Source organism: Balaenoptera physalus, assembly GCF_965194825.1.
Source record: "Balaenoptera physalus genome assembly, chromosome: 15".
NCBI classification, from domain to species: Eukaryota; Metazoa; Chordata; class Mammalia; order Artiodactyla; family Balaenopteridae; genus Balaenoptera; species Balaenoptera physalus.
The window spans coordinates 16305111-16332395 of NC_138894.1; the positions used below are offsets into that span (position 1 = coordinate 16305111).

Consider the following 27285-nt stretch of genomic DNA (forward strand, 5'->3'; position numbering starts at 1 on the left):
CTGGAGGTCAGAAGTTGGATGGGTCTCACTGGGTTGAAATCAAGCCTCCTTTTGGAGGCTGTAGGGGAGAGTCCATTTCCTTGCCTTTTCCAGTTCCTGGAGGCCACCTGCATTCCTTGGCTCGAGCCTCCTTCTCCATCTTCAGAACCAGCAGCATGGCGTCTCCCACCGTTCTTCCGTAATCCCGTCTCCCTCTGACGGCAACCAGGAAAGGTTCTCCACTTGTAAGGATCATGGGAATACATTGGGTCTGCCTGGATAATCCAGGATAATCTTCCCATCTGAAAGTCCTTAACTTAATGACTGCAAAGTCCCATTTGTCTTATAATGTAATATACTCACAGGTTCTGGGGATTAGGACGAGGACGTTTTGGGGGCAGGGGCTGTTATTCTGCCTGCCATACCGCTAACTGGTTCCTCCACCTCCTGTACCTCATCTCATGCTCTGTTGTCTACATCACTTCTACAAGCCTTTGAAAAATGGAAATCTATTCAATTTACTCCCCCTGGATCCTTTCATGGCTGCTTATTACCTGCAGGATGAAGTCCAAACTCCATTAGACAGTGTTGAACCTTCTTGATCTTGCTCTCCCTACTTTCCAGCCACTTCTCTACAAGCATTCAATGCTTCTTTTTTTTTTTTAATATTTCTTTATTTTCTTTATTTTTTTGGCTGTGTTGGGTCTTAGTTGCGGCACGTGGGATTTTTTTTGTTGCGGTGGGCGGGCTTCTCTCTAGTTGTGGCGCGAGGGCTCCAGAGCACATGGGCTCTGTAGTTTGTGGCACATGGGCTCTCTAGTTGAGGCGTGCAGGCTCAGTAGTTGTGGCACACGGGCTTAGTTGCCCTTCAGCATGTGGGATCTTAGTTCTCTGACCAGGGATCGAACCCGCATCCCCTGCATTGGAAGGCGGATTCTTTACCACTGGACCACCAGGGAAGTCCCACGTTCAGTGCTGTTGTTCTCAACACCCAAAGTGTGGTCTGTGGACTGGTGTTATCGACATCACCCAGGAGCTAGTTAGAAATGCAGAGTTTCAAGCCCTACCCAGACCTCCTGAAGAAAAATCGGCATTTTTAACAAGATCCTCAATTTGAGAAACACTACTCTTGACGTTCATAGCTTTTTATGTCTTTCCAAACTTACTGCACTAGTCAAGGTTTTGAGACAAAAACTTAAACAGAAAGGAACTTATGGGAATTTGTAGGATTAACTAGAAGCCTGGGGAAAGATACTCAGAAATTGGGGAAGATCTGAGAAGGCTGGGTGACAGCCAAGCTTATACGTCAGGAAGGGTCTGGTTAGGAAGCTGCTGCCCAGGTCACCACCATGGAACTGGCTGCCAGCTGCCCATGGCTTTGGAACATTTCATGAAGATTCAAAACCCTGGATAGGGGCATTTGATTTTTCCAAGCCTGGATAATAGGCCTTGCCTCCCATAAAGACCTGCATGCTGGGAGACACCCTCCAAATGAGAAGGCTTTGGATGCTGGTAGTTTAAAAAAAATACATACACACGCGCGCACACACACACACACGCACACACACACGCCCTCAGAGATACTACACGTTTGGTTTCAGACCACAACAATAAAATGAATATCACCAAAAAGTGAGTCGCACAAACTTTTTGGTTTCCTACTGCATATAAAAGTTGTCTTTACATTATGCTGTAGTCTGTTAATTTTGCAGTAGCATTATGTCTAAACAAACACGATACACACCTTTATTAAAAGATAATGCTTTGGGGAAAATGGCACCAATAGACTTGCTTAACCACAAACCTTCAATTTGTAAAAAACAAAACAAAACAAAAAAAAACACAATATCTGCAAAGTGCATTAAAAAAAGCGCAGTAAAACGAGGTATGCCTGTATATTATATATATGAAAATATATAGTATAATGATCTATATTACAGTTACTTCTTGGGCTGCACAACATCCACATCCACTTTTTTACCCAGGTTTTGGCTTTTAAAAAAACCTTCCAGGGCTTCCCTGGTGGCGCAGTGGTTGAGAATCTGCCTGCCAATGCAGGGGACACGGGTTTGAGCCCTGGTCTGGGAAGAGCCCACATGCCGCGGAGCAGCTGGGCCCGTGAGCCACAATTACTGAGCCTGCGCGACTGGAGCCTGTGCTCCGCAACAAGAGAGGCCGCGATAGTGAGAGGCCCGCGCACCGCGATGAAGAGTGGTCCCCACTTGCCGCAACTAGAGATAGCCCTCGCACAGAAACGAAGACCCAACACAGCCATAAATAAATAAATAAATATTTAAAACAAACAAACAAACAAACAAAAAACCTTCCAGGGACTTCCCTGGTGGCACAGTGGTTAAGAATCCGCCTGCCAATGCAAGGGACACGGGTTCGAGCCCTGGTCCGGGAAGATCCCACATGCCACAGAGCAACTAAGCCCGTGCGCCACAACTACTGAGCCTGTGCTCTAGAGCCCGTGAGCCACAACTACTGAAGCCAACGCGCCTAGAGCCCGTGCTCCGCAACAAGAGAAGCCACCGCGATGAGAAGCCCGCGCACCGCAACGAAGAGTAGCTCCCACTTGCCGCAACTAGTGAAAGCACGCGTGCAGCAACGAAGACCCAACTCAGCCAAAAAGAAAAAGAAAAGAAACCTTCCAACAAGAATTCTGTGCCACTCATTTATTGATGCTTGCTAAATCCAATTCTTCATCTGAGTCCAGCTCCAGATCCAGTATCCTCCGGCTCTGACAGGATCTAACCTTATATTCAACACTCTAAAAATTAAATTGTCAAGTGAACCATCACTGATACACCCTATATACTATATTAGGGGGAGAAGGAGAATAAATAAAAATAAAATTAGTTAAAATATTTAAATCTATACATAACACAGAAAGGAAGAAAATGGATAGAAGGCACAGTCCTTATTTAGGCAAGTGGTCATGAGTTCATAGTTGGTCTTTTGTTAAAAGATGATTTTTAAAAGGGTAAAATAATGATTCTTGTACAAATATAAAATTAACACATGTTGAAAATTTTACTTAACTCATTAAGTAATGAGAGAACCAGTAAGGTGTTAAAAAACAGTTCAAAGGAGACTCCAAAGAACAGATATATAGAAGCATTGAGGAATGACTAAATGAATTTGTTCATAGATATTCAACTGATTTCTTGGGAAGTAGGGCCATTGGACCCAATTGTACCTCCATTGGACAAAATTCTTTGGCACATCTATAGACTAAATTATTTGCATTGTACTCAGTTTTCTGAAACTTACAAAGTTGCGAAATAGCTCAAAGACATTGTAAAACAAGACACCTGCAGAATTAAGATAACTCGGAAGGCTGCTCTGGACAGCACCTAGCATTCCACGGGACACCCATTCCAAAGTCTTTCGCAACGTTTCCTATTACTTCCCTCTTCCACCATCCATCCAGTGCTCCCCGGTGCCTTCAGTGTGGTTTCTTCTCCAAGCGTGTGGCCTAAATCTTCATTCCTGAGGAATCTGAGGCCTTAGTAGTCTTACCTCTGTAGGGTCGTAGTAGTGATCCATTGACTTTACCTCTAAATAAGACAATACTAGGGGATCCCCTAGAGGACCCTTAAATTCCATCCACCCTCCTTCCTGCCACATTGTGTAGCAGCAACTCTAGTTCCCCTTGATAAGTAGGATCAGTCACCCCATGAAAGCCCGTAAGTCCCTTTATTATCTATTTCCTAGTGGCATGGTGGTTTTTGAAATGGCCAGGTGACCTTCTAGTCTCTGCTTCCACTTCATCAGAACCATTTTATATCCCTCATGGAAGCATCCATCTTTCGAGTACTAAAGTTATTAAAAAGCAGAGCTCAGAGGTTTGAGGATGAGAAGCAGAAGTGTTGTGAGTGGGTTAGACCAGTGATTCTCAAACTTTAACATGCATATGAATAAATAGAGAGTTTTATTAAAATGCAGATTCTGATCCATTAGCTCTGGAGTAGGGTCTGAGATTCTACAAGCTCCTAGGAGTTTCCAGTGGTGCCAGCCCATGAACCACACTTTGAGTTAAAAGGAGCTAGCATTAGGCTTAATCATAAGAAACACCACCCTCATTTCCTTGGCCCCTGAACCTTTAGATTCTGGCTAAGATGCAGTACCTTGTGTTGGTCACTAGTTCAGAGAGGAAACTGCATTCTCTAGGGCAGCATATCACCTCACAGAATGCTGACTCCCACCTGGTTCTTTTCTGGAACTCTCCAAAGCTCTTGTAGCATTGTATAAGGCCAGCTGCCTCAGGGCATTGGGGTACATGATTAGATCAGTGATTCCCCAAAACATCAGCCTATTGTCATATTTCTTTTGCTGTAAAAGAGAGCCCTTGGTCAGAAGCAATGTTGGGATACATCAAAATGAAAAGGGCACTCACTGAGTCCACAGCTTGCTCTATGGCTGCCAGAAACATGGCAGTGGGAAAAGCAAGTCCACATACCCACTAAATGAATATTCCAGAAAAGAGTCTATGCTGCCCTTTCTATGAAGGAAGGGGCTTGTTATGATGAGCCCGCTCCCAGGATGCTGGCTGGTGCCTTAAGATATGGTACTGTCCTAGAGATACGTAGTCACTACTGCTGGCAACTTGGTGTCTGAGCAGGGTCATGGCCAGGTCGCCCTTGGTGAGAGGGATGAACATTACTGAGTCCATGTGTTCCCTCTGTCTACATGACCACTGGTCCATGAGCCCATTGAACATGCAATATCATGCTGAGGTAAAAGACTCATAGACATCCATAGGGCTGGTCATCTCATCCACCTGATTACCAAGAGCCTCCTCTGCCATCAGGACCTTTTGGTGAGCATTAGCAAGAACCACAAATATTTGCATTCTGGGGGCCCATTCATATAATTTCCAAACCACCTCAACACCAATCGCTCAGTCTTGTCCCTTCCAAGTACCTCATCATCTATCCAAATTCTTACCTGGTGTTTTAAAATGTATCCCAGATTTGTTTTAATCAGGTATGGTAAGGCATGCAGACACAGAAATGGCTCACGGAGGAAGAAGGTTTTACTCACAGTTCCCTGGAAGTAGGAGGCACAGCACACCATGCAGGGCCACATGGAGAAGCACCAGGGTCAGTGAGGAGTTAGAGGGAAAGTGAGGGGAAAATGTGGGCAATGACCTTTATCATGGTTTCTGTGGGAAAGGCAAGGCAAGGCAGAGTAAGCAAGCTTAGAACTGGCTAGTTGGAATAATTTCAGCAGGCTCTGGGGTGTGGGGGCTGCCTCTAGTTATCTGGTACCAGGTCCTGGGATGATTAGGGCTGGGAAGTATTGGCTCAACCTACGAGAGCTCCATAAAGGAGGTAGTTTGGAGTATGGATCCTGGATTGCTCAGTTTGCATGTTTGCTCTGGGGCAAGAATGTCTCAAGAATTAGCTAGTCCTAGAGGGGGCAGTCTCTCTCCAGTCAGCAGGACCCCAGATGTCACAGCATCAAGACTACAGAAAATAAGAAAACACAGTTAATAAACCTGGTGACAGTATAAATGTATTACCTCAGGACATTTCTCCTTCCAGGCTGACTGTGCTGCTCAAAGTTCTGCCTGCAGGGAATTTCCTTCCCCACTCTTTCCAGGTCACCCCTGACTATACAGTTGTCCACTGTGAGCTCGTGCCAGCAGATGGTGCAGACTCATCTGTCAGCCAGGCTCACATTTGTCCTTTCTCAGTCATTTGGCATAGGGAATTCCCCGTGAGGCTGAAGCAGGGCCCGGATGCAGGAGGGAGTGTGAGAGGCTCAAGAAATATTAGTGTGACTGCGTCGGGGAGGCTAAAGGTGAGGCGAGGCTAAGAGGTGGCTGAGTTTGCTGTCTCCACAGCTCATGGGGGAGGCCTTTTGCAGGCTCCCAGGAGCCCTGGGAGCAGGGTCTCATGGGCTGTGGGGTCTCAGCCCACCTCTGTGGCTCATGGAAGGTCAACAAGCTCTGCTTCCCACTCTTTATTATGGCCTAGGGTTACCACTGCTCTCCTGTCTTCTCATTCCTGTGCTTGACCAGTCCAGAGGGAATTCCCAGTTATGCTGTCAACTGTCCCCTCCGGAGTTGCCCCCAGTGATAACCTCGCAAATCAGCAATAACTTTCTGTCTCTTTTTTGTATGCCGGCCCACCCAAGCTCCCCCTCATCTTGCAGGGAATTTTGGGTAGAATCCCTCAAACCTGGCAAGTTCTATTTCAAATCTTGGAAAAATAACTTACATTTGGTTTCTCTGAGGCCTAGTGGGGAAAACCATTTCCAGGTAATTTATTTATGGTTTCCATGAATGAGTCACCAGTATTTCATTTACCTTGTTAAGCTCAGTGAGTCATTCTCAGACCCTTCCTTCTGCATGAAAGCGTTTTAACATGGAGGAGTATATGATGGAAACTTCTTTTAGGCTAAGACTTCCAGCCTCCTCTCTGCCTTGGCTCCCTTACCTTTGTCTTCAGCCCTAACCCCCCTCCTGAGATTTAGTTTTGCCTTTCCAGAGGCCTGTTGGGCATTCTTCTTGGATGTCCTCCGGGACCCTCAGACTGTCCTCTACCTCATGGAGCTTAGCTTCTTCTCCCTAAATTGACTCTTTCTTTACTTTCTTGCTAGTGTGAGAGGCTCCATAACTATCAGTCACTCATGCCCTGGCTTCACCAGGACCCTTTCATCCCGTGTATACCTAGCCATCCATCTCATGGGGAGCATCTGTTGCTTTGCAAGCTATCTAATTTTGTCTTCTCAAAAAGCCACCTAGACCAGTATTTTCCAAAGTATATTCCATCTCAACCTTTTTGAGACCGTTCTTTCTTTTCCATTCACAACACCCAACATTCTAATCCAGGCATTTAAAACATATTCACCTAGAACCTACTATGTGCCAAGAACTGTTTTGGGTACAAAAGATATAATGATGTGCAAGAAGAACTGGTCTCTACCCTCAGGGAACTTACAATTTAGGAAGAAAAACATCAGAATAAACAGGTACTTTCAAAGTACCTGTACCATTTATCATAAATAGGTATTGGATTTATTAATTATTGATTCATTTTCTAAAAGATATGGGCCCTTGGCACATTTTAAGTTGGGTTTTGTCTTTTTATTATTGAGTTGTATGAGTTCTTTATTATTTGGACACAAATACCGTATCAGATATTGATTTGCAAATATTTTTTCCCATTTTGTGGGTTGTCTTTTCATTTTCTTGATGGTATCCTTTGAAGTACAAAAGTTTTAAATTTTGACAAAGTCTAATTAATCTATTTCCTTCCTTCATTGCTTGTGTTTTTGATGTCACATTTAAGAAAACATTGTTTAAAAAGGGGCAAGAAGGGACATTTTGGAAGAGAGGGAATGTTTGTATGTATGGACCGTTGTCATGGTTACACAGGTGTATACATTTGCTAAAACTCGTTGGATTGTATACTTTCAATGGATGATTTTCATTGTATATAAACTGATTTAAAATGTGAAAAAAAAAAAAAGAAAACATTGTTTAATCCAAGGTCACAAAAATTTACTCCTGTGTTTTCTTGTAAGAGTTCTTACATTTAGGTTTCTAATCCATTTTAAGTTCATTTTTTGTATATGGTGTGAGGTAGAAGTCCATCTTCATTCTTTCACATGTGAATATCTAGTTGTCTCAACACACATTTATACTTTTTAAAGTCTTTGCTAATTATAAAATCTAGGTCAAATATGGATCTGTTTCTGTTGACCAGTTTTTCTCTTAACCATGGAGTATGTTTTCCTGTTTCTTCATATATATAGCTTTTCTTGTTTATTGGACTGTTATGTATAATACATCATAGGAACTCTAGATCTGCATTGCCTTCTTGTGAAGAACGTTAATTTTTGTTCTCACAGGCAGTTAAATTCTGACAGATCATCTTGACCTTGTAGCAGCTAGGTTTTACGTTTTATTGGGGCAGGTGTATTTCAGTTTTGCTCTTAGTCCTAGAGCTAATCTCTTAGTCCTAGGGTATAATTTTTATTCCTAAGGTATGGCCTTTTAGGTGTTTCACTGGAAATTCCCAGATGTTTACCAAGCTCCTCTAATTTGACAGAACTTGAACTCCAAGCTCGATTTCTCCTCCAGTGGGCAGAAACTGTATCTCTGCTCAACTCTCAGTTTTCCAGCTGTATTTTACTCAGTCACCTTGGAATATTACCTGATTCTGTGCAGTTCAGGAGCCAGCCAAGAAACTGAAAGGAATTTATCTGTGGATTTGGGGGCCTACCCCCTTATGGCTTCCCTCTTACTGGGGATTTTTCCTTTTCAGTTTCCAGCATCATTGGCAGTCTCAAACTCTATTTTCCACTTCCTCAGGCAAATAAGACTATGGGTTTCTTCTGGAGTTTTATCTGCCCCATGATTTGCCAGCTAGGGGGTTTCCTTAACTGCATCAACATGGATTTACTCTGGTGTGGTCCCCTTATTTCAAGAGTTGGATCCTTTCCAGTTTCTGCCAGCTTTTGATAGCTTTTCTAGCCTTCAAACATTTGTTTTAAAATATTTTGTTCAGGGAATTCCCTGGCGACCCAGTGGTTAGGACTCTGCACTTTCACTGCTGAGGGTGCAGGTTCGACCCCTGGTCGGGAAAGTAAGATCCTATAAGCCGTGTGGCGCGGCGCGGCAGGCAATCAATGAATCAATCAATCAATCAAATAAAATATTTTGTTCAGAGTTTATTATCATTATTGGCAAGAGGATTAGTCCAATACAAACTATCCCACCATTTCCAAAAGCCAGAAGGAGCAGACTAAGGAATTTGGACTTTATGCTGCAGGCTAGAAGATTTTAAATGGAGGATTAGTAGGTTGAGTTCATGCTTTTGGGGAGATTAGTATGGGGATAGTTTGTAGAATGGATTGGTGAGGGAAAAGCCAAGAGACAGGGAAGCAGTCAGGAGACCCCTGCAGTAGTTCAGCAGAGAGGGGACCAAGGCCTCAATTGGGGAAGAGAGACAGTAGAAATGGAAAAGGATGGTCACATGGGGGAGATTAAAAGAAAAGATCCAGTTTCTGGGAGGGACTATGGGGCTTTCCCACATGGAAGGGTTTTTTTGTTTGTTTTTGTTTTTGTTTTTTTGCCACACCATGGCATGCGGGATCTTAGTTCCCCGACCAGGGATTGAACCCACGCCCCCTGCAGTGGAAGCATGGAGTCCTAACCACTGAACCGCCAGGGAAGTCCCTGGAAGGGTTTTTAAATGACCAGTGAGGATTACCATCATTCCATATCAGAGAGTCTGGCCAGGTTAAAGTTTATTCCAGGGTGTGTCTCTGTGGAGGCTTGAAAACTTTATTCACCTGGTGTTAGTCCTGGGCAAATGACCTGACTGAAACCCGAGTCACTGCTGGTCTTCAGGTCTCCCTGGCTCACCTGAGGGCTATTGAAGGCCACCTAAAGTCTACTTAGAGCTTGAGCCTGGGTCAGTTGTGGAAACAGCCTGTTTGCCGCAACCCAGCCCCAAGGTCTGGAGTAGAACTGGACCAACCTGGGGAAAGATAGGAAAAGGGGTTACCAGTGCAGGCCCCTCTGCCTGGGCACATCTCAGCACCCACTGTCGGGGCCTGTTCTCTTCAAGTTCGCAGCCATTCGTCCTTGACCTTTTCTGCCAGCTTTGTTGTTCTCTTCAAGTTCGCAGCCATTCGTCCTTGACCTTTTCTGCCAGCTTTGTTGCTTTCTCTTTCAACAGGTCAAATGGATGATGTACTGGATTATATTCGCACTTTTCACCACAGCAGAGACTTTCACCGACATCTTCCTTTGTTGGTAAGTACTCCAGGAATTGGGACTTTTCCAGGAAAGATGTTGCCAAGTGTCGGGAGAGAGGTGGGAAGGTCTGAAAGCAGTCTCAAACCTTATCAGCACAGAGAAGCAGGTGCAGGAATGCTAACTGGAACATTTCAAATCAATTAGTCTGTAAAATTGTTCTTCAAGTAAATATTTATTGAATGACCATATAAGAGCAGGTATCGTTCTTCCAATGATATAATGATGGGCAAGATAAACACAATTCCTCAATTAATGGAGTTGGTAAAGAAGCATTCATATGTTAAAAAAAATAAAAAGGAGAAAAACAGTACACAAATGTGTGCAATAGAACTAAGTTTCTCCCCTACACCATTCACTCTCACCATTACTGCTTTTCACAATTGTATATACTTGTAAAATATGTATGCGTGTGTATACGTACACACATATACACATACTTTTCCTTTTTTTAAAACAATAGTACTGTAGTATACCTAACAGTTCTCTCTTTGTTTCTTAAATTTATTTTTGAAATACTTTGACATAAGCATAAATAGATCTACCTACTTTTTAAAGGCCACATAGAATTTCATGGTATAGATGGATCATAATTTATTTAATCAGTCCCCTTTCGATGGACAGCTTTTTCTCTCTCATGAACAATGCAGCTATTACAGCAATGGACCAAGTGAAAGTCATAAGCTAGGTGTTTGTATTCATATATTGTGTCTTAGCTGAAAGAGGCTGTGAATAATATACAGTATCCTGTTTGTATCTAAAGGGTCTGAGTTTGTGCACATGTGAATGTGTACTAAAAATAGTGTGGAAAATACTTGTCGGTTAGCAAAGGTTATTTCTGCAACTTGGGATCATGGGGTCAGTTTCACATTTGCTGTGTTGTATGAATGTTTTACCATGATCAGGTTTCATCAGGGAAAATAATAAAGATATTTCCATTTTGGGAAAAGAAAAAGTTCTTACCCCAAAAAGGATTAGCCTGGACTTACCCTCTGGGATGTCCTAGATCAAAGACATCCACTTCTCTGAACACTACTTGACTGAATCCTGTCTTGGGTCAGTGGCCTTAATGACCTCAGTGTGTAGTTTTTCCCCTGAAGGAGCCTGGCTTTCATCTCTACTGGGAGAGATAGATGTCTCAGCTATTATGGCCTTAAGCTGGAAGGAAGGAATCTGGATTACCTAATTCAATATGCTTGTGCCATTCTGCCCTGTCCTGTGCCCAGATAAACAACAGACTGAAGACGGGGCTGAGTCTCCAGGACTCGAGATGGAACTCTGCTGAGCCATTTTTTTGTCTTCCCCAGACCTCAGAGGCTGGCACTAGGAGGTGGACCTCATTTTGTGCAGAGCTACAGTGGGGAGGTTCCTGTCTGTCCCGCAGAGATGAGGAGAACAGGCCAGACCCAGTGAGGATTGTATAGTCGATTAAAGAGCGTGGCCAGCACTTCATGTCGTGCAGCCTTCTTAATGATGCCCTCCTTCTGTCTGGTGCCAGGTGGCCTCCTGCTGTCCTCCTGTCCCTTATCATGAACAAAAGCGGAGAGAGCGTTAGTCTCATGAGCTCTTTCCCGGGGGTTTCTGGCATTTCAGCCTTGCTGCTCTTTCCTGGGTGGAAATCCTGCCTGATGATGGATATGCTGTTCCCTGGTAGCTGGAATACGTTTTACCCATGGCCCTGGAATTTTAGTCTCGTGCCTAATAAGTGCTCAACAACTGTCTCTGGGATTGATTTGATTTTGATTTTGGGAGATGTATGACTTTTTTTTTTTAAATTAAATTTTTGTTTATTTATTTATTTATTTTTGGCTGCGTCGGGTCTTGGTTGCGTGATCTTCATTGTGGCACGTGGGATCTTTCGCTGCGGCGTGTGGGCTTCTCTCTAGTTGTGGTGTGTGGGCTCTGTAGTTTGTGACCCGTGGGCTCAGTAGTTGTGGTGCGTGGGCTTAGTTGCCCCGCGGCATGTGGAATCTTAATTCCCAGACCAGGGATCGAACCCACGTCCCCTGCATTGGAAGGTGAATTCTTAACCACTGGACCACCAGGGAAGTCCCAGTGTATTACTTTTCTGTTGCTGCAGTAACAGATTACCACAAATTTAGCAGCTTAAAACAATACAAATTTATTATTTCACAGTTTCTGTGAGTTAGAAGTCCAGGTGGAGTCAACTGAGAACTCTGGTGAGGCGCTCACAAGGCCAAAACCAGGGTGTGGGTCAGCCTAGGCTCTTATCTGGAGGCTCTGGGGAGATTCCACTTCCAGGCTCATTCAGGTTGTTGGCAGAATTCAGTTCCTTGTGGCTGTAGGACTGAGGTCCCCATTTCCTTGACGTGTGCCACCCTGTCATCTTCAAGCCAACAATGGCATGTCATCTCCATCTTCTTCTGTTACCAGCCTGAGAAAGATCTCTGCATTTGCTTTTAAAGTCTCAGGTAATTAGATTAGACCCACCTCAGTAATCAAGTATAATCTCCCTATCTTAAAATCAGCTGATTAATTACCCTAATTACATCCGTAGAATCCCTTTGCTACATAAGGTAACATATTTGTGGGTAACATGGGGAGGAAGGCCATAGGATCAAGGTCATGTGCTGCATGCCACAGGAAGGCATCTGACAACTAGGGTATTTGGAGCATGTGTACAGGTATGGGTAGAATCCCCCTCTCTTCCTGACCCATGTGGAGGCCTCATCTGGTCGCTCGTTGGTCCCTCTGAACTGGCGCTGTCCAGGCAGTTTGTGGGTGGAAAGTGAGGGTCCCTTGCCTCTCTCCTGGCACCGTGGGCTCTGCTTCTGCAGGGAATGGTTCGTTGGGGCCCTTCCCTGCCTGCCTCAGCTCACAGCCTGGACACGCCCTCAGCCTGCTTTCTCTTTTCCTGCCAGCCTCCAGGTATTACAGATCATGGTCTCCTTCTAGGAGAGTCCTTCCTCTCCATCCTCCCTCTCGCCCTGGGAATGGACACGGGATAGACCCATCAGACACAGGGCCCTCTTTCCCTTTCAGGGAATGGCACCAACTCAGCTGCTCTAAGCTGTTTATAATTGAAAGGGGGGCGGGGTAGTCCTGCACCTTCTGGCTTCCTAGAAGCATCTTTAACTTTTGTTTACTTCCAGGACTGGAGATCACCCCTCAGGTGTATACTCTTCCCCTCACTCTTCACTCATCCCCATCCTGCTCTCTCCACCCCTCCACCAGGGCAGTTCCCTCTTCATTGGTAAATTTTAAAAACTTTCTATGTAGATGAAGACAGCAATTGTGTATGGTCACAGAAGAGATAGGATGGTGGCTTTTTTCACAATTTGTGTAAGTGATTTCATTTAATTTTTTAAAAACTATAAAATACTACATACACATGACAAAATAAAATTGAAACAATACACTAAAAAGTAAGTCCCTCCTGCAGGCCCTCAGCTCCCTCCCCAGAAGTACCACTGTTAAAAGTTAGTTGTGTTTTCGGGACTTCCTGGGTGGCGCAGTGGTTAAGAATCCACCTGCCACTGGAGGGGACACGGGTTCGATCCCTGGTCTGGGAAGATCCCACATGCTGCGGAGCAACTAAGCTTGTGCACTACAACTTCTGAGCCTGCGCTCTAGATCCCGCGAGCCACAACTACTGAAGCCTGTGCACCTAGAGCCCATGCTCTGCAACAAGAGAAGCCACCGCAATGAGAAGCCCGCGCACCGCAACAAAGAGTAGCCCCCGCTCGCCACAGCTAGAGAAAGCCTGTGCGCAGCGACGATGACCCAATGCAGCCAAAAATAAATACATTTTAAAAAGTTAGTTGTGTTTTGGGAATTCCCTGGTGCTCCAGTAGTTTGGGCTATGCGCTCTCACTGCTGAGGGCGTGGGTTCAATCCCTGGTCGGGGAACTAAGATCTCGCAAGCCGCAAGGCCAAAAAAAAAAAAGGGTTAGTTGTGTTTTCTTCCAGAAATTTTCTATACACATTAATTGTATGTGTTTTTGACAGTTTCGTCACTTGCCCAACCCTCTTCGAAAACCCTTACCCCTTCAAGTGTGAAGGTGTTATATTGGGAGGATAGAGAGACTACACCTGCCCCATGCACCCCAGTGCTCTGCGTATGCCTTGGATGTGATGGTTGCATCTGGCCTTTTCTCCTCAAACACGTCCTCAAGGTCAGGGCAGTTCAAGGGCTTATCCTTACGGAATGTGCAGGGTCCTTCACTTCTTGAATGAAGGCTGGGATGGTGGTACAATGGCTGGGAGTTGACTTGGTTGGTGGTGATTGTGTTGGTAGAGTCAAGATACCCCAAGGCCTCTGGGAAACACAGAATCTGAGTAGCCCAACCTGGAGGCTCTTGTGATGCATGGCAAGAGCCTGGTCCTGGTGTGATCATTCCAGAGGCAGTAGACATAACATGCACTTCAGCGTTCGAAACACTGGGTCTTGAGGTGGGAGGCTGAGCCTTTTAACCCAGGCATCAGCAAACTCTTTCTGTAGAGGTCCAGATAGGAAATAGTTTAGGTTTTGAGAGCCATACGGTCTTTCTCACAAGTGCTCAACTCTACCATTGTAGCACGAAAGCAGCCGTAGACAGTATGTAAATGAGTGGGCATGGCTGTATTCCAGTAAAACTTTATTTACTAACATAGGTTGTCACCATGGATTTAGCCCATGGGCCACGGGTTATTGAGGCCCTGGATCCATTCGAGCAAGCAACAGAGACCACCTCTAATTAACTTAAGGAAAAGAAGAGAAAACAGTGAGACTTTGTTGGTAGATCCTGGAGTAAATCATGGAATGGAAGGAAAGCTGAACAACTAAGAACTGGAAGGAGAGAAGCCGGCCACCTCGGGGACCCCAGCTCTGAAGCTCAGGGACTTTCCTTCTGTCCCTCAGCTGCCCGTCACTCCCCTCAGCACTGGTTATGCCCATGCTGAGGGCCTCCCAGTTCCAAATGTCACTCTCCAAGGGTGGACAATCTGATTGGCCCAGCTTAGGTCAGCTGTGACCTAGAGGTCACTTAGTACAAACAAGGCCGCTGGGGACCTGCTTGAATATGTCTAGGACCGGGGGAGGGGAGGCAGCTCCCAGGGAGGCTGGTCGAGGAGGTGTCTCCACCATCTCCATATATTTGTAGAACCTACTGTGTGCAATTTCATGTGGGTGCTAGGTGGTTCAGTGAGAGTCAGCACCTCTAAGCAGCCTTCTGGGAAGGAAGTTCACCTTGGGGCGTTGCCAGTCCCAGTGAGGCACAGGTGTGGAGTACATCTCTCTCTCCTCCCATCTCATACTTTTCTTCTGCTGTGAAGTAGGTGCCTCTTCTTGTCTTCTATTCTTCTATGTTGGTGGCTTAGGGGCAGGATTCTTTTTTCCGCTGTAGTGTGTGTGTGTGTGTGTGTGTGTCTGTCTGTCTGTCTGTCTGTCTAGCCTCCCTCCGTCCACGCTCTTCCCTTCCTTTCCTGTCCTGGCTAAGATACACAGCCTTTACTCCTACCCAGGATATCTCGTTCCACACTAGAGAGGTAGGGAGTTTTCCCACTTATGTTCTGTGGCGTGAGGCTTTAGATTTCAGCAGGAGCTCTCAGCTTCTTTTGATACCACAGGGCAGCTGGCATCCCCAGGGACCTTCTCAGGTGGCCCGCATGCCTTACCGACAGTCACTGGCAACTTAGACTAAAACTCGAGGCCCACTCAGTCCTAAGGTCATTTCCTCACTTGAATCTGCAAAGGGGAGAGGGCCCTCACCCACCAGAGAGTAATGTGTAGAGACTTCTGAGAGATTTGCTTTGGGCCTACCAAGGTTGAGCTGATGCCAGGTACACAGTAAGAATTATGAAGTGGATGTTTGTGAGCGGCGGACGGAGATTTGGAGAGAAGCAAGGCTCTTGATCCTCACTAAGACATTGTTCCGTATCACATTGCACATTATGGGGTCACCTGTTGGTTTCCGCTCTCCTGCTAGGTGATAGACCCCTAAGGGCGAGGACATGCCTAACCTAGCTTTGGTTTCCCTGAACTGCTCAGCACAGACCTTTCCCTTTGGCTTCCCTGAACTGCTCAGCACAGACCTTTCCCTTTGGCTTCCCTGAACTGCTCAGCACAGACCTTTCACCTCACAGCTTTTCAATAGAATTTTCCCAATTCATTCAATTGAATGAGTCAATCAATAAGCTAATGGTTATCTTTGAGTAGAAACCGGGGCAGGAAGAAAGCTTCAGGAGAGAAATTGAAAGAAAACGTAGTGATTGCTAACAGTAGGAGGCAGTCTTGAGATTCGAGTTTTGCTACTAAGAAAAGACTCTAAAGGAGCCTACTTTTAACCAAAGTCCTGGAAAGGTTGAGAATTAGCAGGCTGTAACCTCTTCCTTTTTTCTTCTCTGGATATTCATGTCAGCTTTCTGCCCAAGGAACAAACCCATTCCATTGTGATTCTTCTACAACTGGTTGATTTCGCTTCAAAGGAAGCTCCATCACCCAAAGTGGACAGGGGAAGACAGAGGAGCCCTCTGTGTCCTGGTCTAGAGATGCCAGGGGACCACCAAGTGAAGTCTGCTACCCCAATTGGTCATTGGAGATGCTTTGCCAGACTGACAAGAGAAGGTTTGGGAGGTGAAGCCAGAAGGTTAGGAGGCAGGAAGGTTTTCAAAGGCTGTGTCAGCATGGATGGGACACCTGGGAAAGATCCTGAAAACAGGAGGCTCAGTAGCAGGCTGGCCAGAGAATAAAGGGTCTCTGGCAGCCCAGAAGGATTGCTCAGGATCTGATGTTCACCCCCCCACACCTCCGCCCAGCCTGGGGCAGGCTCTTACGGTTGGTCCTACACTGTGGGGGTGTGACTGTGGGGAATCAGACTCTTGTACCTATGTTTGCACAGAAGTACAACCTCTATCTGTAAATCAGATGCCCGCAGAAATTCCACCTCTGGGCATTTTCCTAAAGGCACGTTAGCATAGGTACGTAAAGAAGCACGCTCCAGGAGATTCACTGCAGCTCTGTTGTAGTAGCCAAAGATTGTAACCTTTGTAAATATCCATTCATGGGGATCTGGGTAGATGCTCATGCCCCCATACACAGCCATTAAGAAGAGTGACTAATAAGAACCTGCTGTATAAAAAAATAAATGAAATAAAATTCAAAAATTCAAAAAAAAAAAAAAAAAAGAAGGGTGAAGCCTGGGGAATTCCCTGGCGGTCCAGTGGTTAGGACTCCGCGCTTTCACTGCCAGGGCCCGGGTTCGATCCCCGGTTGGGGAACTAAGATCCCGCAAGCCACGCGGTGCAGCCAAAAAAAAAAAAATCCCCAAAGTGTCCTGTTAATCGCGTGTGTGCGGTCGGGGGAAGCAAGGTGTAGGAATGGTGCAGAGAATGCCACTAGGTGAGCATGGGGGACATTACGGGAGTCATATATACCCACACAATTGTATATCTTAGCCCTGGTCCACTTCTGGAAGGATGCACAAGAAACTGGTGATGTTTATGCTTTTGGAAAAGCATCCAGGATGGGAAGGAGACTCTGCTATATACGCTTTGGGACTTCTAGAATTTTTTAAACTATGTGCACGCATGACCTATTTTTTTTAAAAACCCGTCTTTTACGTAATAAACCAAAGAGCAACAGTGTGACAGAACCCCCTGGGATTATCCGTGAATCTTGGGTTGATGCCTGAGCTTTGCAGGTTCATTTGTCCCTCGGGGCTGACAGATACTTGTTTTCCAGACAAAACTTCCTTCATTGTTCATCCCCAGAGTGTTCAATTACAGGAGAATCACACCTCTCTTCCTTCAGCTCCTTCCCTTTTCTGGCTGTGAAACATTAAACAATCTTGACATGGAAGTGTCCTTTAGTTGCTAAGGGAATGTTCAGGAAGGGCCTGCCAGAAGCAGAGGGCAGTGGACTAGGATGAGGAAAGGAGGAGGGGGTGGAGCCGCTGATTGGAGTGACGTGAGAGTTAAAGGGCTCTGAAGTGACTTGCTAGGAATTGCTCTTTGTTTTGGCTCTCTTATCAGGAAGGATGCCTGAGAGGGGTTTACTTTTCTGATTCCTCAGACTAGCCCAGGTGTCACTTTCCCTCATCGCATCTGTTTTGATGGTACCCCGACTTTGTTTTCAGGTCTGGTAAGACATGCAGACACAGAAATGACTATCATGAAGGAATAAGTTCGTTATGTTCACAGATCCCTAGAGGTACAGCCCGCTGCGCAGAGCCACATGGGGAAGCACGGGGCTGATCAGGAAGCAGAGGCAGGAAGTGTGGGCAAGAGACTGTATTGTGGTTTCCACGGGAGAGGCAGTCTCTCCAGAGTCAGCAAGGTTCCAAGATGTCAAAGCATCAGAGTACAGAAAGTTTAAAAATATGGTTAATACACATCGGGCCTGCCAAGTATGGTTGCGCAGGTTGTTCATAGCACAAGGTATCTGGCCAAGGAGGCGAGTGGAGCTGAAATTCGGATGAAGCCCTGCTTGCAAGCCATGTGCTCGCAGGACTGCACCAGCTGAAGGACTTGGCTTTTCCTCACACGTGCAGAGGCACCACATGGGTTAGCAGAGGCCCGTGATGGCACTTGTCTCAGGTTGCTATTCTATATTAATTGTGATGCTTTGAGCAATCTCTGTTTCCTTGACTGGACTACCAGTTCCAAGGACGCCAGAACCTTGTCTATGTTTCCCGCTAGACTGGAAGCTCCAAGAGAGCAGGGGTCAGGCCTTCTTTGCTCCCCATTGTCTCCTTGGTGCTCAGCACCAGCTGCCACGTATGGGTGCCGGGTGAGTGTTTATGGGATGCATAAACGAATGGCATGCAGGACTTTAAACTTCAGAATCGTATGTTATCTGTACCCTGAACTCTTCTTTCTTTTTTTTTTTTAAAAAAACATTTTTATTTATTATTTATTTATTATTGGCTGTGTTGGGTCTTTGTTTCTGTGCGAGGGCTTTCTCTAGTTGTGGCAAGCAGGGGCCACTCTTCATCGTCGTGCGCGGGCCTCTCACTATCGCGGCCTCTCTTGTTGCGGAGCACAGGCTCCAGACGCGCAGGCTCAGTAGTTGTGGCTCACGGGCCTAGTTGCTCCGCGGCATGTGGGATCCTCCCAGACCAGGGCTCGAACCCACGTCCCCTGCATTGGCAGGCAGACTCTCAACCACCGTGCCACCAGGGAAGCCCCTGAACTCTTCTTTCTTTTCGCACCAAAAAGATCAAGACCTTTTTGCCTGCTGTTGGTTTTTTTAATTAAATTTAATTTTTTTAATTGAAGTATAGTTGATTTACAATGATGTGTTTGTTTCAGGTGTAAGCAAAGTGATTCAGTTATATATATATATATATTTTCAGATTCTTTTCTCTTATGGGTTATTACAAAATGTTAAGTATAGTTCCCTGTGTTATACAGTAGGTCATTGTTGGTATCTATTTTATATATAGTAGTGTGTATATATTAACCGCAAACTCCTAATTGATCCCTCCCCCCCTCCCCGCCAGCCTGCTGTTGATTTGAGCAGGGTGAGTGGCATCCTCTTTCCTGGCAAGAGTTGGGCTTCCATCCCTGCCTCTTTGGGGACTAAGAAGATAGCCAAGGAGGGGAGGCTTTCATTCTCAGTCTGGCGATTCTTTGTCAGCTCCGCCCTACTGTAAATCCTGTGTTTGTGCCTTCTTGGCCTCCAGTGAAGAGTGAATGACCGGGAAACTGGGCACGGCTGGTTGTGGCATCTGGGCCTGCAGGAGCCCCGGCTCCAACCGAAATGAGCAGAGCTCGGAAGGAAGCTCCAGCTGTTGTCAAGCACGGTCATAGGGTGATTGCTGGAGAGACCCCAGGTCCCTGGCTTGCTTGACAGCAAAAGAAAACACGAACCGGCTTTGGGAATTCCCTGGCTGTCCGGTGGTTAGGACTCAGTGCTTTCACTGTTGAGGGTCCAGGTTCAATCCCTGGTTGGGGAACTAAGATCTCACAAGCTGAGCTGTATGGACAAAGAGAAAAAAAAAAAAGAAAAAAATGAACTGGCTTTCAAGAGTCCTTGGGCTTGTGCCTTGGATGTGCTTGTGTGTGCATACACCTTCATGGGAATCTGGGGGCCAGGCGGCCGTGTGCAGGCAGGAGAGGTGTCTATGCCCCTAGGTCTCATGTTTCAAAGGCTCAGGGCGGAGTTGCCGAGAACCTAATGGAATGTGTATTTTCTCATCTCTCTCCAGGTTTCCATTCTATTATGAACTGAAAATAGCATTTGTAGCCTGGCTGCTGTCTCCCTACACAAAAGGCTCCAGCCTCCTCTATAGGAAGTTTGTACATCCCACGCTGTCTTCAAAAGAAAAGGTAATTTATGTTGCTCTGCCTTGCATTCCTTCCAGCGAGTGAAAATTTTTTTTAAAGTGATTTAAAAAAAAAAAAGGCAGATTGTTTTATTGCAGGAGACTCTCAATTGACTCTTATTTTCCCCCTCCAACATTTGTTCCTTCTAATCTTTCTTTTTTAAGTCTATTTTTATGACCTGTTTAGAAATAGTGGTGAAATTCTCAAAAGGATATTATTCATCATTATTTATTGTAAAACATTTCCATACATTGAAATAAAAAACAGAAAAGGTTCACTCATAATTCAACTCCCCAAACTGAATTTCCTTCCTTTTATCAGGCTCAGCCCCTATCCTTTTGCAGACAGGATTTTTACATAGACTATTAAAATACTTCAAAAACTTAACATAAACAGGAGAGTTGAAGCCTAGAGAGATTAAATGATTTGAACTTGTACCCAGATAGCTGCTAACAGAGACTGGAATATAATAAATTTCTAGTACGTTTGCTTTATTGTTCAATGATAAAATGTATGCTACCAATGAAATACCTGCTACTTCAGTAATTATCAGTCAATAAGTATTAATGAGAATAGTCATAATAATTTGTTTCATGCTGTTTATCTTTTGTGTTTGCTTCGCTTCAAAGTACTTCACATACATCCTTGAAATGAAAATGTAGGTTTGTCTATTGTCAGAGATGGAAAAAATAAGATAGGGAGAAATTGCAGGAAGGGGTCAACAATAACTAAGGATTCAAGGAGGAATTACAGCTTACACCTCTTGAAAAGAAATTTAAGCTACTTATAAGATAATGTCACTGTCTATAAAATTATTTTTTGTTTAACATCTCCACTGAACCTAATTTGCCGGATTTGCTTTCAATGGATTGTTCCATTGTTTTCTTAAGATTTCATACAATAGTAGATGCCGAGACCACTAAAATAAACATGACCTCTGTCTTATTAATTCGTTTGGTAGCTCCTTTTTTAAGTTCAATCCAGTCGGTGAAACGTTTCTTTAAAATAAAATTTTAAGTGTACATTAAAAAAAAAAAACAAAAAACCACTCCAAATCAAAAAGCAACAACAAAAAAGCTGAGCAGATGCAATATTTATCTTCTGAGATCTTAGACACCATGGCATATCATCCTTTTTCACTTGGTCTTCCTAATGACCCACGACAATCACCACACATAGTATATAGTTCCTTCTGTTGACTTCTTATCTTAGAATAAATTCTCAAGAGTGGGATTACTGGGTCCAACATTGTATAATTCATTAATGATAGTATATGACTTTCTAAACTGATTGTGTGGTAGGATTCTACAGTGTGAATTAGGAGCACTGTTGGTAGCTTGATATATTCATTTCTATTGCTTCTGAAAGTTGGATACTTTGGACTTCCAGGGGAAGCCTTTGAGTATATCGGTTGGATGAGCAGCCTACTGTAGACGTTTCTGAGAATCCGTTTAGGAACTAGGACACACTTCCCATCTCAGAGGGTGGATTTTGAGGAATGGTAATCCCTGTCTCGACCTGGTTATCAAATCTCTATTCTTCCTACTTCCCTTTCTCCAAACACTGGACTTACCCTGAAGCTGCCAATGTAATTTCCATTGAAATGAAGGTGACTGACTCTTACGAGCTGCCAAGAATCACTTCTGGAGTCAGCCAGGGGTCACAATGGAAACTTAGTGTTGTGACTTCCTGAAGAAGCTTAAACAAGGACAAGGCAGGGGGTTGACTGCCCACCTGCATATCTCAAAGCGAAGGAAGTGCACCGATGTGCTGAACTTCAAATGAAATGGAGGCCAAGTGTCATTGACTGAACTCTGCAATGAGCTCCTGTGATTACACAACAGCTGTTTTCTTAAAACAGTGACAACAACAACCCAACCCAAACCAAACAAACAAAAAGAATGAGCCAGCGTTGATTCAAATTTGAACTAAACCAATATCTTACTTGGTCTTGGTCCCTGAAGTAGATGTCAATCCTCTTTCCCACCTCACCTTTACCTTGTGGTATGATGCTAGATGACTTCTAATTTCTGCTTTTATTTTGTTATCTGTAAAATGATCTTCTCTATCAACAAAAATAACACATTTCTTTCTACGTCCTAATCCCTCCCATCGATATATACATGGGGAGGGATTTGGATATTGTATGAAATAGCTATGGAATAATAGAATTTCAGAGCTGCCGGGGCCTGACCTCCTTGAGATAAGGAAGATGACAATGGTTGTTGGTTATTGAAACCAGCCACCGTGTCAGGTGCTTTCCTGGAATGATCGCATGTAATCCTCACCTTGCTCCACAAGTTAGGTGCCACCAGGGTCCTCATTTTTCAGAAGACAGAACCGTGAATAGAGGCTAAGTACTTGCCCAGGTCTGACAGCCAGTTAATGGCAATGCCAGAGAGAATCAGTGATTGGGCAAGCCCCGAAGCTCAGCGCTCAGGAGAAGGGAGAAAAAACAGAGATTTATTTGAGCTTTCCAACTCAGTGTGCCTCTGGTTTCCTTTGACAGGAAATCGATGATTGCCTGGTCCAAGCAAAAGACCGAAGTTATGACGCCCTTGTGCACTTTGGGAAGCGAGGCTTGAACGTGGCGGCCACGGCGGCGGTGATGGCTGCTTCCAAGGTACCATGCTGGGACCTGACCACCATGGCTGTAACTTGCCCAGAGACAGGCTAAGGACCAGTCAGCTTCCTCATCCTTTTTGGGGTCCCATTGTAAATCTGAGGGGAAAAAGGGTGAATCTTGCCCCCAGAAAACTGCACACCCACACACACAAATGATTTATGCAATATTGAGAGGTTCCCAGAGCCCCTGAAGCTCATCTGTGGGTCTCATGTTAAGAACCTCTAAAGTACTTGGAGTGTAATCCTTGGACGCAGAGAAGAGAGAAGGGGAGGGGAGGGAGCTCTTCTCTGCAATTTCCTAGGGTGCCCTGGGAGAGTCACCTAAATAGACAGGTGCAGAGACTTATTACCTGAGTGAGTGGGTGCACTCCATGCTCACGTGGCCCCACAGATCCAGGGGAAGGAACCCAGGGTCCTAGAATAAGTTGAGTGGCTCAAACGTGGAGGACAATGATATGTGTAGCAGCAGTAACTAGAGGTAGAGGAGGTTTGAAATAAATACTGGTCTTGTGGGATATTGTGATATAAGCAATTACTTCCTTCTTTTTTCCACCCAGCCCTGTTCAAAGGCCCTCCGTGTTCCTTCCCAGCTTCCTCTCCCATCACATTCTCCTTGTCGTTTTGTCAGCTTCTCATTATGTGCTCAGCCCTGAAAAATTAAATTGGTAGATGTTTACTCTCAGAGCAAATTCAGCAGGTTGCCCTAGTGTTTCCTGGTGACAACACCTTCCTCCAAATCCCAAGGTAGAGTAGGGGTCTACAGTTGGCTGACGGTGGAGGAAAGGCAGTTACGCTTATGTCTGGAGAGATACGATGGTTGGTAGGTGAGCTGTATTAGCAAAGGGAAGCTATGAGTCCTGGGTGGCGATGTGAGGGTTTGGGGGAAAGAGAGGGTAGAGCTGTGAAAGGGTTTGGAAGAGGACGATTAATACAGATTTTCATGCTCCATGGGCTCCCGGTGGATGGTGGGATGGAGGGTGTTTTTTTTGTTTGTTTGTTTTTTTGTTTTTTTTTTTAACATCTTTATTGGAGTATAATTGCTTTACAATGGTGTGTTAGTTTCTGCTTTATAACAAAGTGAATCAGTTATACATATACATATGTTCCCATATCGCTTCCCTCTTGCGTCTCCCTCCCTCCCACCCGGATGGAGGGTGTTGATAGCCAGTTGGGTCAGGGGACTGAGCTGGGTTTTCTGGGCCCTGAACCAGGGAGAGGCACTTTAGGAGCATTTCTGGGAGAAAAACTTAGCACACAGGGCTGGGAGTTTGAAAAGCACCTTCCACATAAAGTCAAGGAGTTCTGCAGACAAAGGCTGGCGGGGAGACAGGAGAACCAAAGGGGAGTGATTCCTATTTCAGAGAAGGACCAGGTGCTTCTGTAACACAGAACCATAGTGAAGTGTTCCGCTGGTACCTGGAGGGTCCCTGTCCACCTTAGGTACAATAGCAGCTGGCAAAGCGGTGAATCCCAATGATTATCATTGGAGGGGAAATTCCGCTTTGGTATCTGGAGGAGATGTATCAGGATTTACAAAGAGCAGTGAATTCCAAGATCCTTCTGTTTGAGGTGCAATCGTTTTAGGCTTTTGTGTTTAAGCTGAAAGAAAAGAGAACTCAGAATTGCTAAGTTCTGAATTCATCAGGCTAACTTTGCCACATAAAGCTACAGAAGCCTCCCAGGCCCTCTCTCCACCCCATCTTCTTTGCTTCTGCACCTGAAGGAAGATAGGTTACTGCTCTTTTCTCAGCTCAGTTGTAGAACATCAATGTGGTATATTTATCAGGGTAGCTCAGTACGGGTCACCAGGCCACTCAGCCGTGTGTGTAAATTATATTCTTATGGTAATTCTGTAGGGCCATCCTTTTCCAGGTCTGCCTCAAGCTGGAGCCTCCTGAGTCTTGATACCGTCTTGGCCAGTCACTGCCAGTCCCTCTGACCACCAGGGAAGCCCGTGAGCCTAGGCCTCCAGCCGGGCACCTTACAACTAACCTGAAGGAAGCTCTAGATAGTCTGAAACTTGCCTCAGAAAATAACTGCTCATTAGTTCTTTCTAGTTGGGCTAAAGTAGTGAGGGACGCCTGCTTCCTGCTGAATTTGGTTTCAGACAAGAAAATTTTCTGCCTTGTGGGGGCTTTGCGTTTCCTCTCTAAATATCTTGAGAGAGAAAACACTCTTCTTTCCCCAAAATAATGCCCTCTTGTCAGTCGCTGTTAGACTGAGGAACAAGTCCTGAGAGCAGGTGAGGGGATTAAGAAGAGACGGGGTCAGGAGGGTGGTATACAAGCACACACACACTTTATCTCCCATCAAAACTCTTTTTATAGATTGCAGTAGGCAATACACGTTTTTGTTAAAATCAGAAGACAGAATCATCGGACAGTATTTCCTTAATGTTGAAGTTATAGTACAAAACATTCTGCGAACCAGAATATAAACATGCGTGAGAACAGACTGTGATTACCGAAACATGCCAAGGACAAACTATAGTTAGAGGAACCGCAAGCAACCTCACGGGCCAAGACTCATATCTTCTCTAATAACTCTTTCGGGTCCTGTCAAGAATTAAGCAGGACTTTGCCATGCTTTAAGCTGCAAGGACTGTGTCAGCTTGCAGCTGGTTCCCGACATGTCCCCCTTCCTTGTTTTTTAATGTGAGGTGGTAGAGTCCGACTCGGAGTTCTGCATTTGCTCGTAAGCCAGTTCGCAGGAGGATTGGAAAACAACAAATACACAATAATATTAAAATACCAATAACAATTATAGGATAAAGGAGGTTAATAAGAGAACTCGGGGCAAAAGTACGTGTAATCTGGGTAAATATGTCTCGAGCAGTTTCCACTGGATTTACATCTAGGGGAGCTGCATGCTGGATATTTGTGATATCCTCATGTAAGCGAACAATATCAAGGGATAGATTGGAATGAGACCAAATTCCCAGTAAATGATTCTTAATCTGAGGCCAAGGCCATTGCGAATGATTATATGGCTTAGAGGTTACACAGATTGCAGAAAATTCTGCATGACAACGCATAGAAAAGGCAGTTTTAAAGCAGCTAACTGGTCTCCAAGAATAAGAACAACTTCTTCCAGCATATTAACACGACTTTCTAATTTTCTATCAATAGATTCCTGAGTTCCCAAAGCATTAGAGACACTAGTGGCTCAGTTATTCACAAATGTGGCAGTATGGATACTTTGAGTCAGCTCAGTAGCAGAAGCAACTACAGAAGCGATAACTGCAATGAGCGCTGTAATTCCAGCCATAAGTAGCCCCCAAGATCACTTGGGCCGTTGTAAAAGAAGGGGAAGTTCATGTATGACCTGCAAACCTGAATTAGAATACCAAGGACCTGCAACATTTACAGGGAGCATAACAAAGGGAGGCTGATGAACAAGAAGAGATCCCCGATTGGACTCCCCCGTGGTTATACAATTTGTCAAATTACAATTATCACGACGTATGTCATCAAACCCTTTTTTTTGGAAAACGTACACAGAACCAGTAAGAATAGCATAGGGTGTTGGAACACAAGCCATAACAAAAGCGGTTAAATTCCGAACAGGATGCTGTCGAGTCGCATTCTCTTCATACGGCGGGGGAGGGAATTCACCATCAGGTCCGGATCCATAATGGAAGGAAGGGAGTTCTCCATTTGGTCCGGATCCCTAGAATCTCACCAGGCGCTCAGGCACCCGACGAGGATCCTCAGTGTCCCTAGGAAACACGCAAACGTGCCCTCGTCCCCATATTAATACAGGATCTGGACCATTCCATTGATTAGTAAGAGGATCCCGCCAACGGACTTCAGCAAAAGGCAAGGCACGAGGAGGCCAAAGTCTTTCTGCAGCTGTCTGTCCTTGCTTATCTACGTTCAAAAATTTAAAGTATATAAAGAACGTCACAATACATTGTGCGGGGTTGTGGTATATTCCCCCTTCTTTATTTTAAACCCCAAAGAAGATATATCTTCCCCCTGCTTAGAAGCTTGAAATAAAGCAGTTTGGAGTGGAGAAGACTCTCAGGCAGAGAGAAAGTAGAAGAAACAGACATAGACCCCCGAGCCACTGAGGGAGGCTCATCAGGAACTTTCGCTGGCAAGGAAAAACCAGAAGAATTCGCAGCAGGCGCTAGGGAAGCACCTTGAGTAACATCATGTAAATGTTTTACCCAAGTTAAAGCTTGGGCTAGAGCAGTAAATGAAGTTTTATCTAATATAGGGAAGTTTTCAGATCCCGCAGGTGCATTCTTAAGGGCTGCAAAAATGCCATCATCAAAATCAGGATTGTAATACCGTGCAGCCTCTTCCTCCAATTCAGCCTCATCCTCTGAGGATAATTTATCATCATCCTCCAGGGACTCTGAGGATGGCATGTTCGCCAACAAGGGAGGCGCAGTAGGAGAGACAGGCTCAGGTTCCTCAGACAAATTTTGTAACTGAGGAGCAGAAGGAGAGCGGCGTAAAGACGCTGCTTTGAATAACTTATGAATCTCATGAGTTGGGTCAAGACAGTCCCTTATCAAATTCCAAAGTGAAAAAGTATCTACAGGAACCTTAGAAGGTCCATGAAGTGAATAGAAAGTTTTCAGTTGCTGACCTATTTTTTCCCATGTTTGAATATTAACAGTTCCTCCT

General features: G+C 45.0%; 1 protein-coding gene across 7 annotated transcripts in view; it reads left to right on the forward strand.

Annotated features, from left to right (window-relative positions):
- The window catches only part of REEP1 (receptor accessory protein 1), a 114136-nt gene that overhangs the window by 54986 nt on the left and 31865 nt on the right, over positions 1-27285 (forward strand). For all 7 annotated transcript variants that reach the window (XM_082426891.1, XM_082426896.1, XM_082426892.1 and 4 more), the window contains exons 3-5: positions 9681-9757; positions 19906-20026; positions 22533-22646. In XM_082426891.1, coding sequence (XP_082283017.1) covers positions 9681-9757; positions 19906-20026; positions 22533-22646 — 312 coding nt within the window. The remainder of the gene's footprint in view (positions 1-9680; positions 9758-19905; positions 20027-22532; positions 22647-27285) is intronic.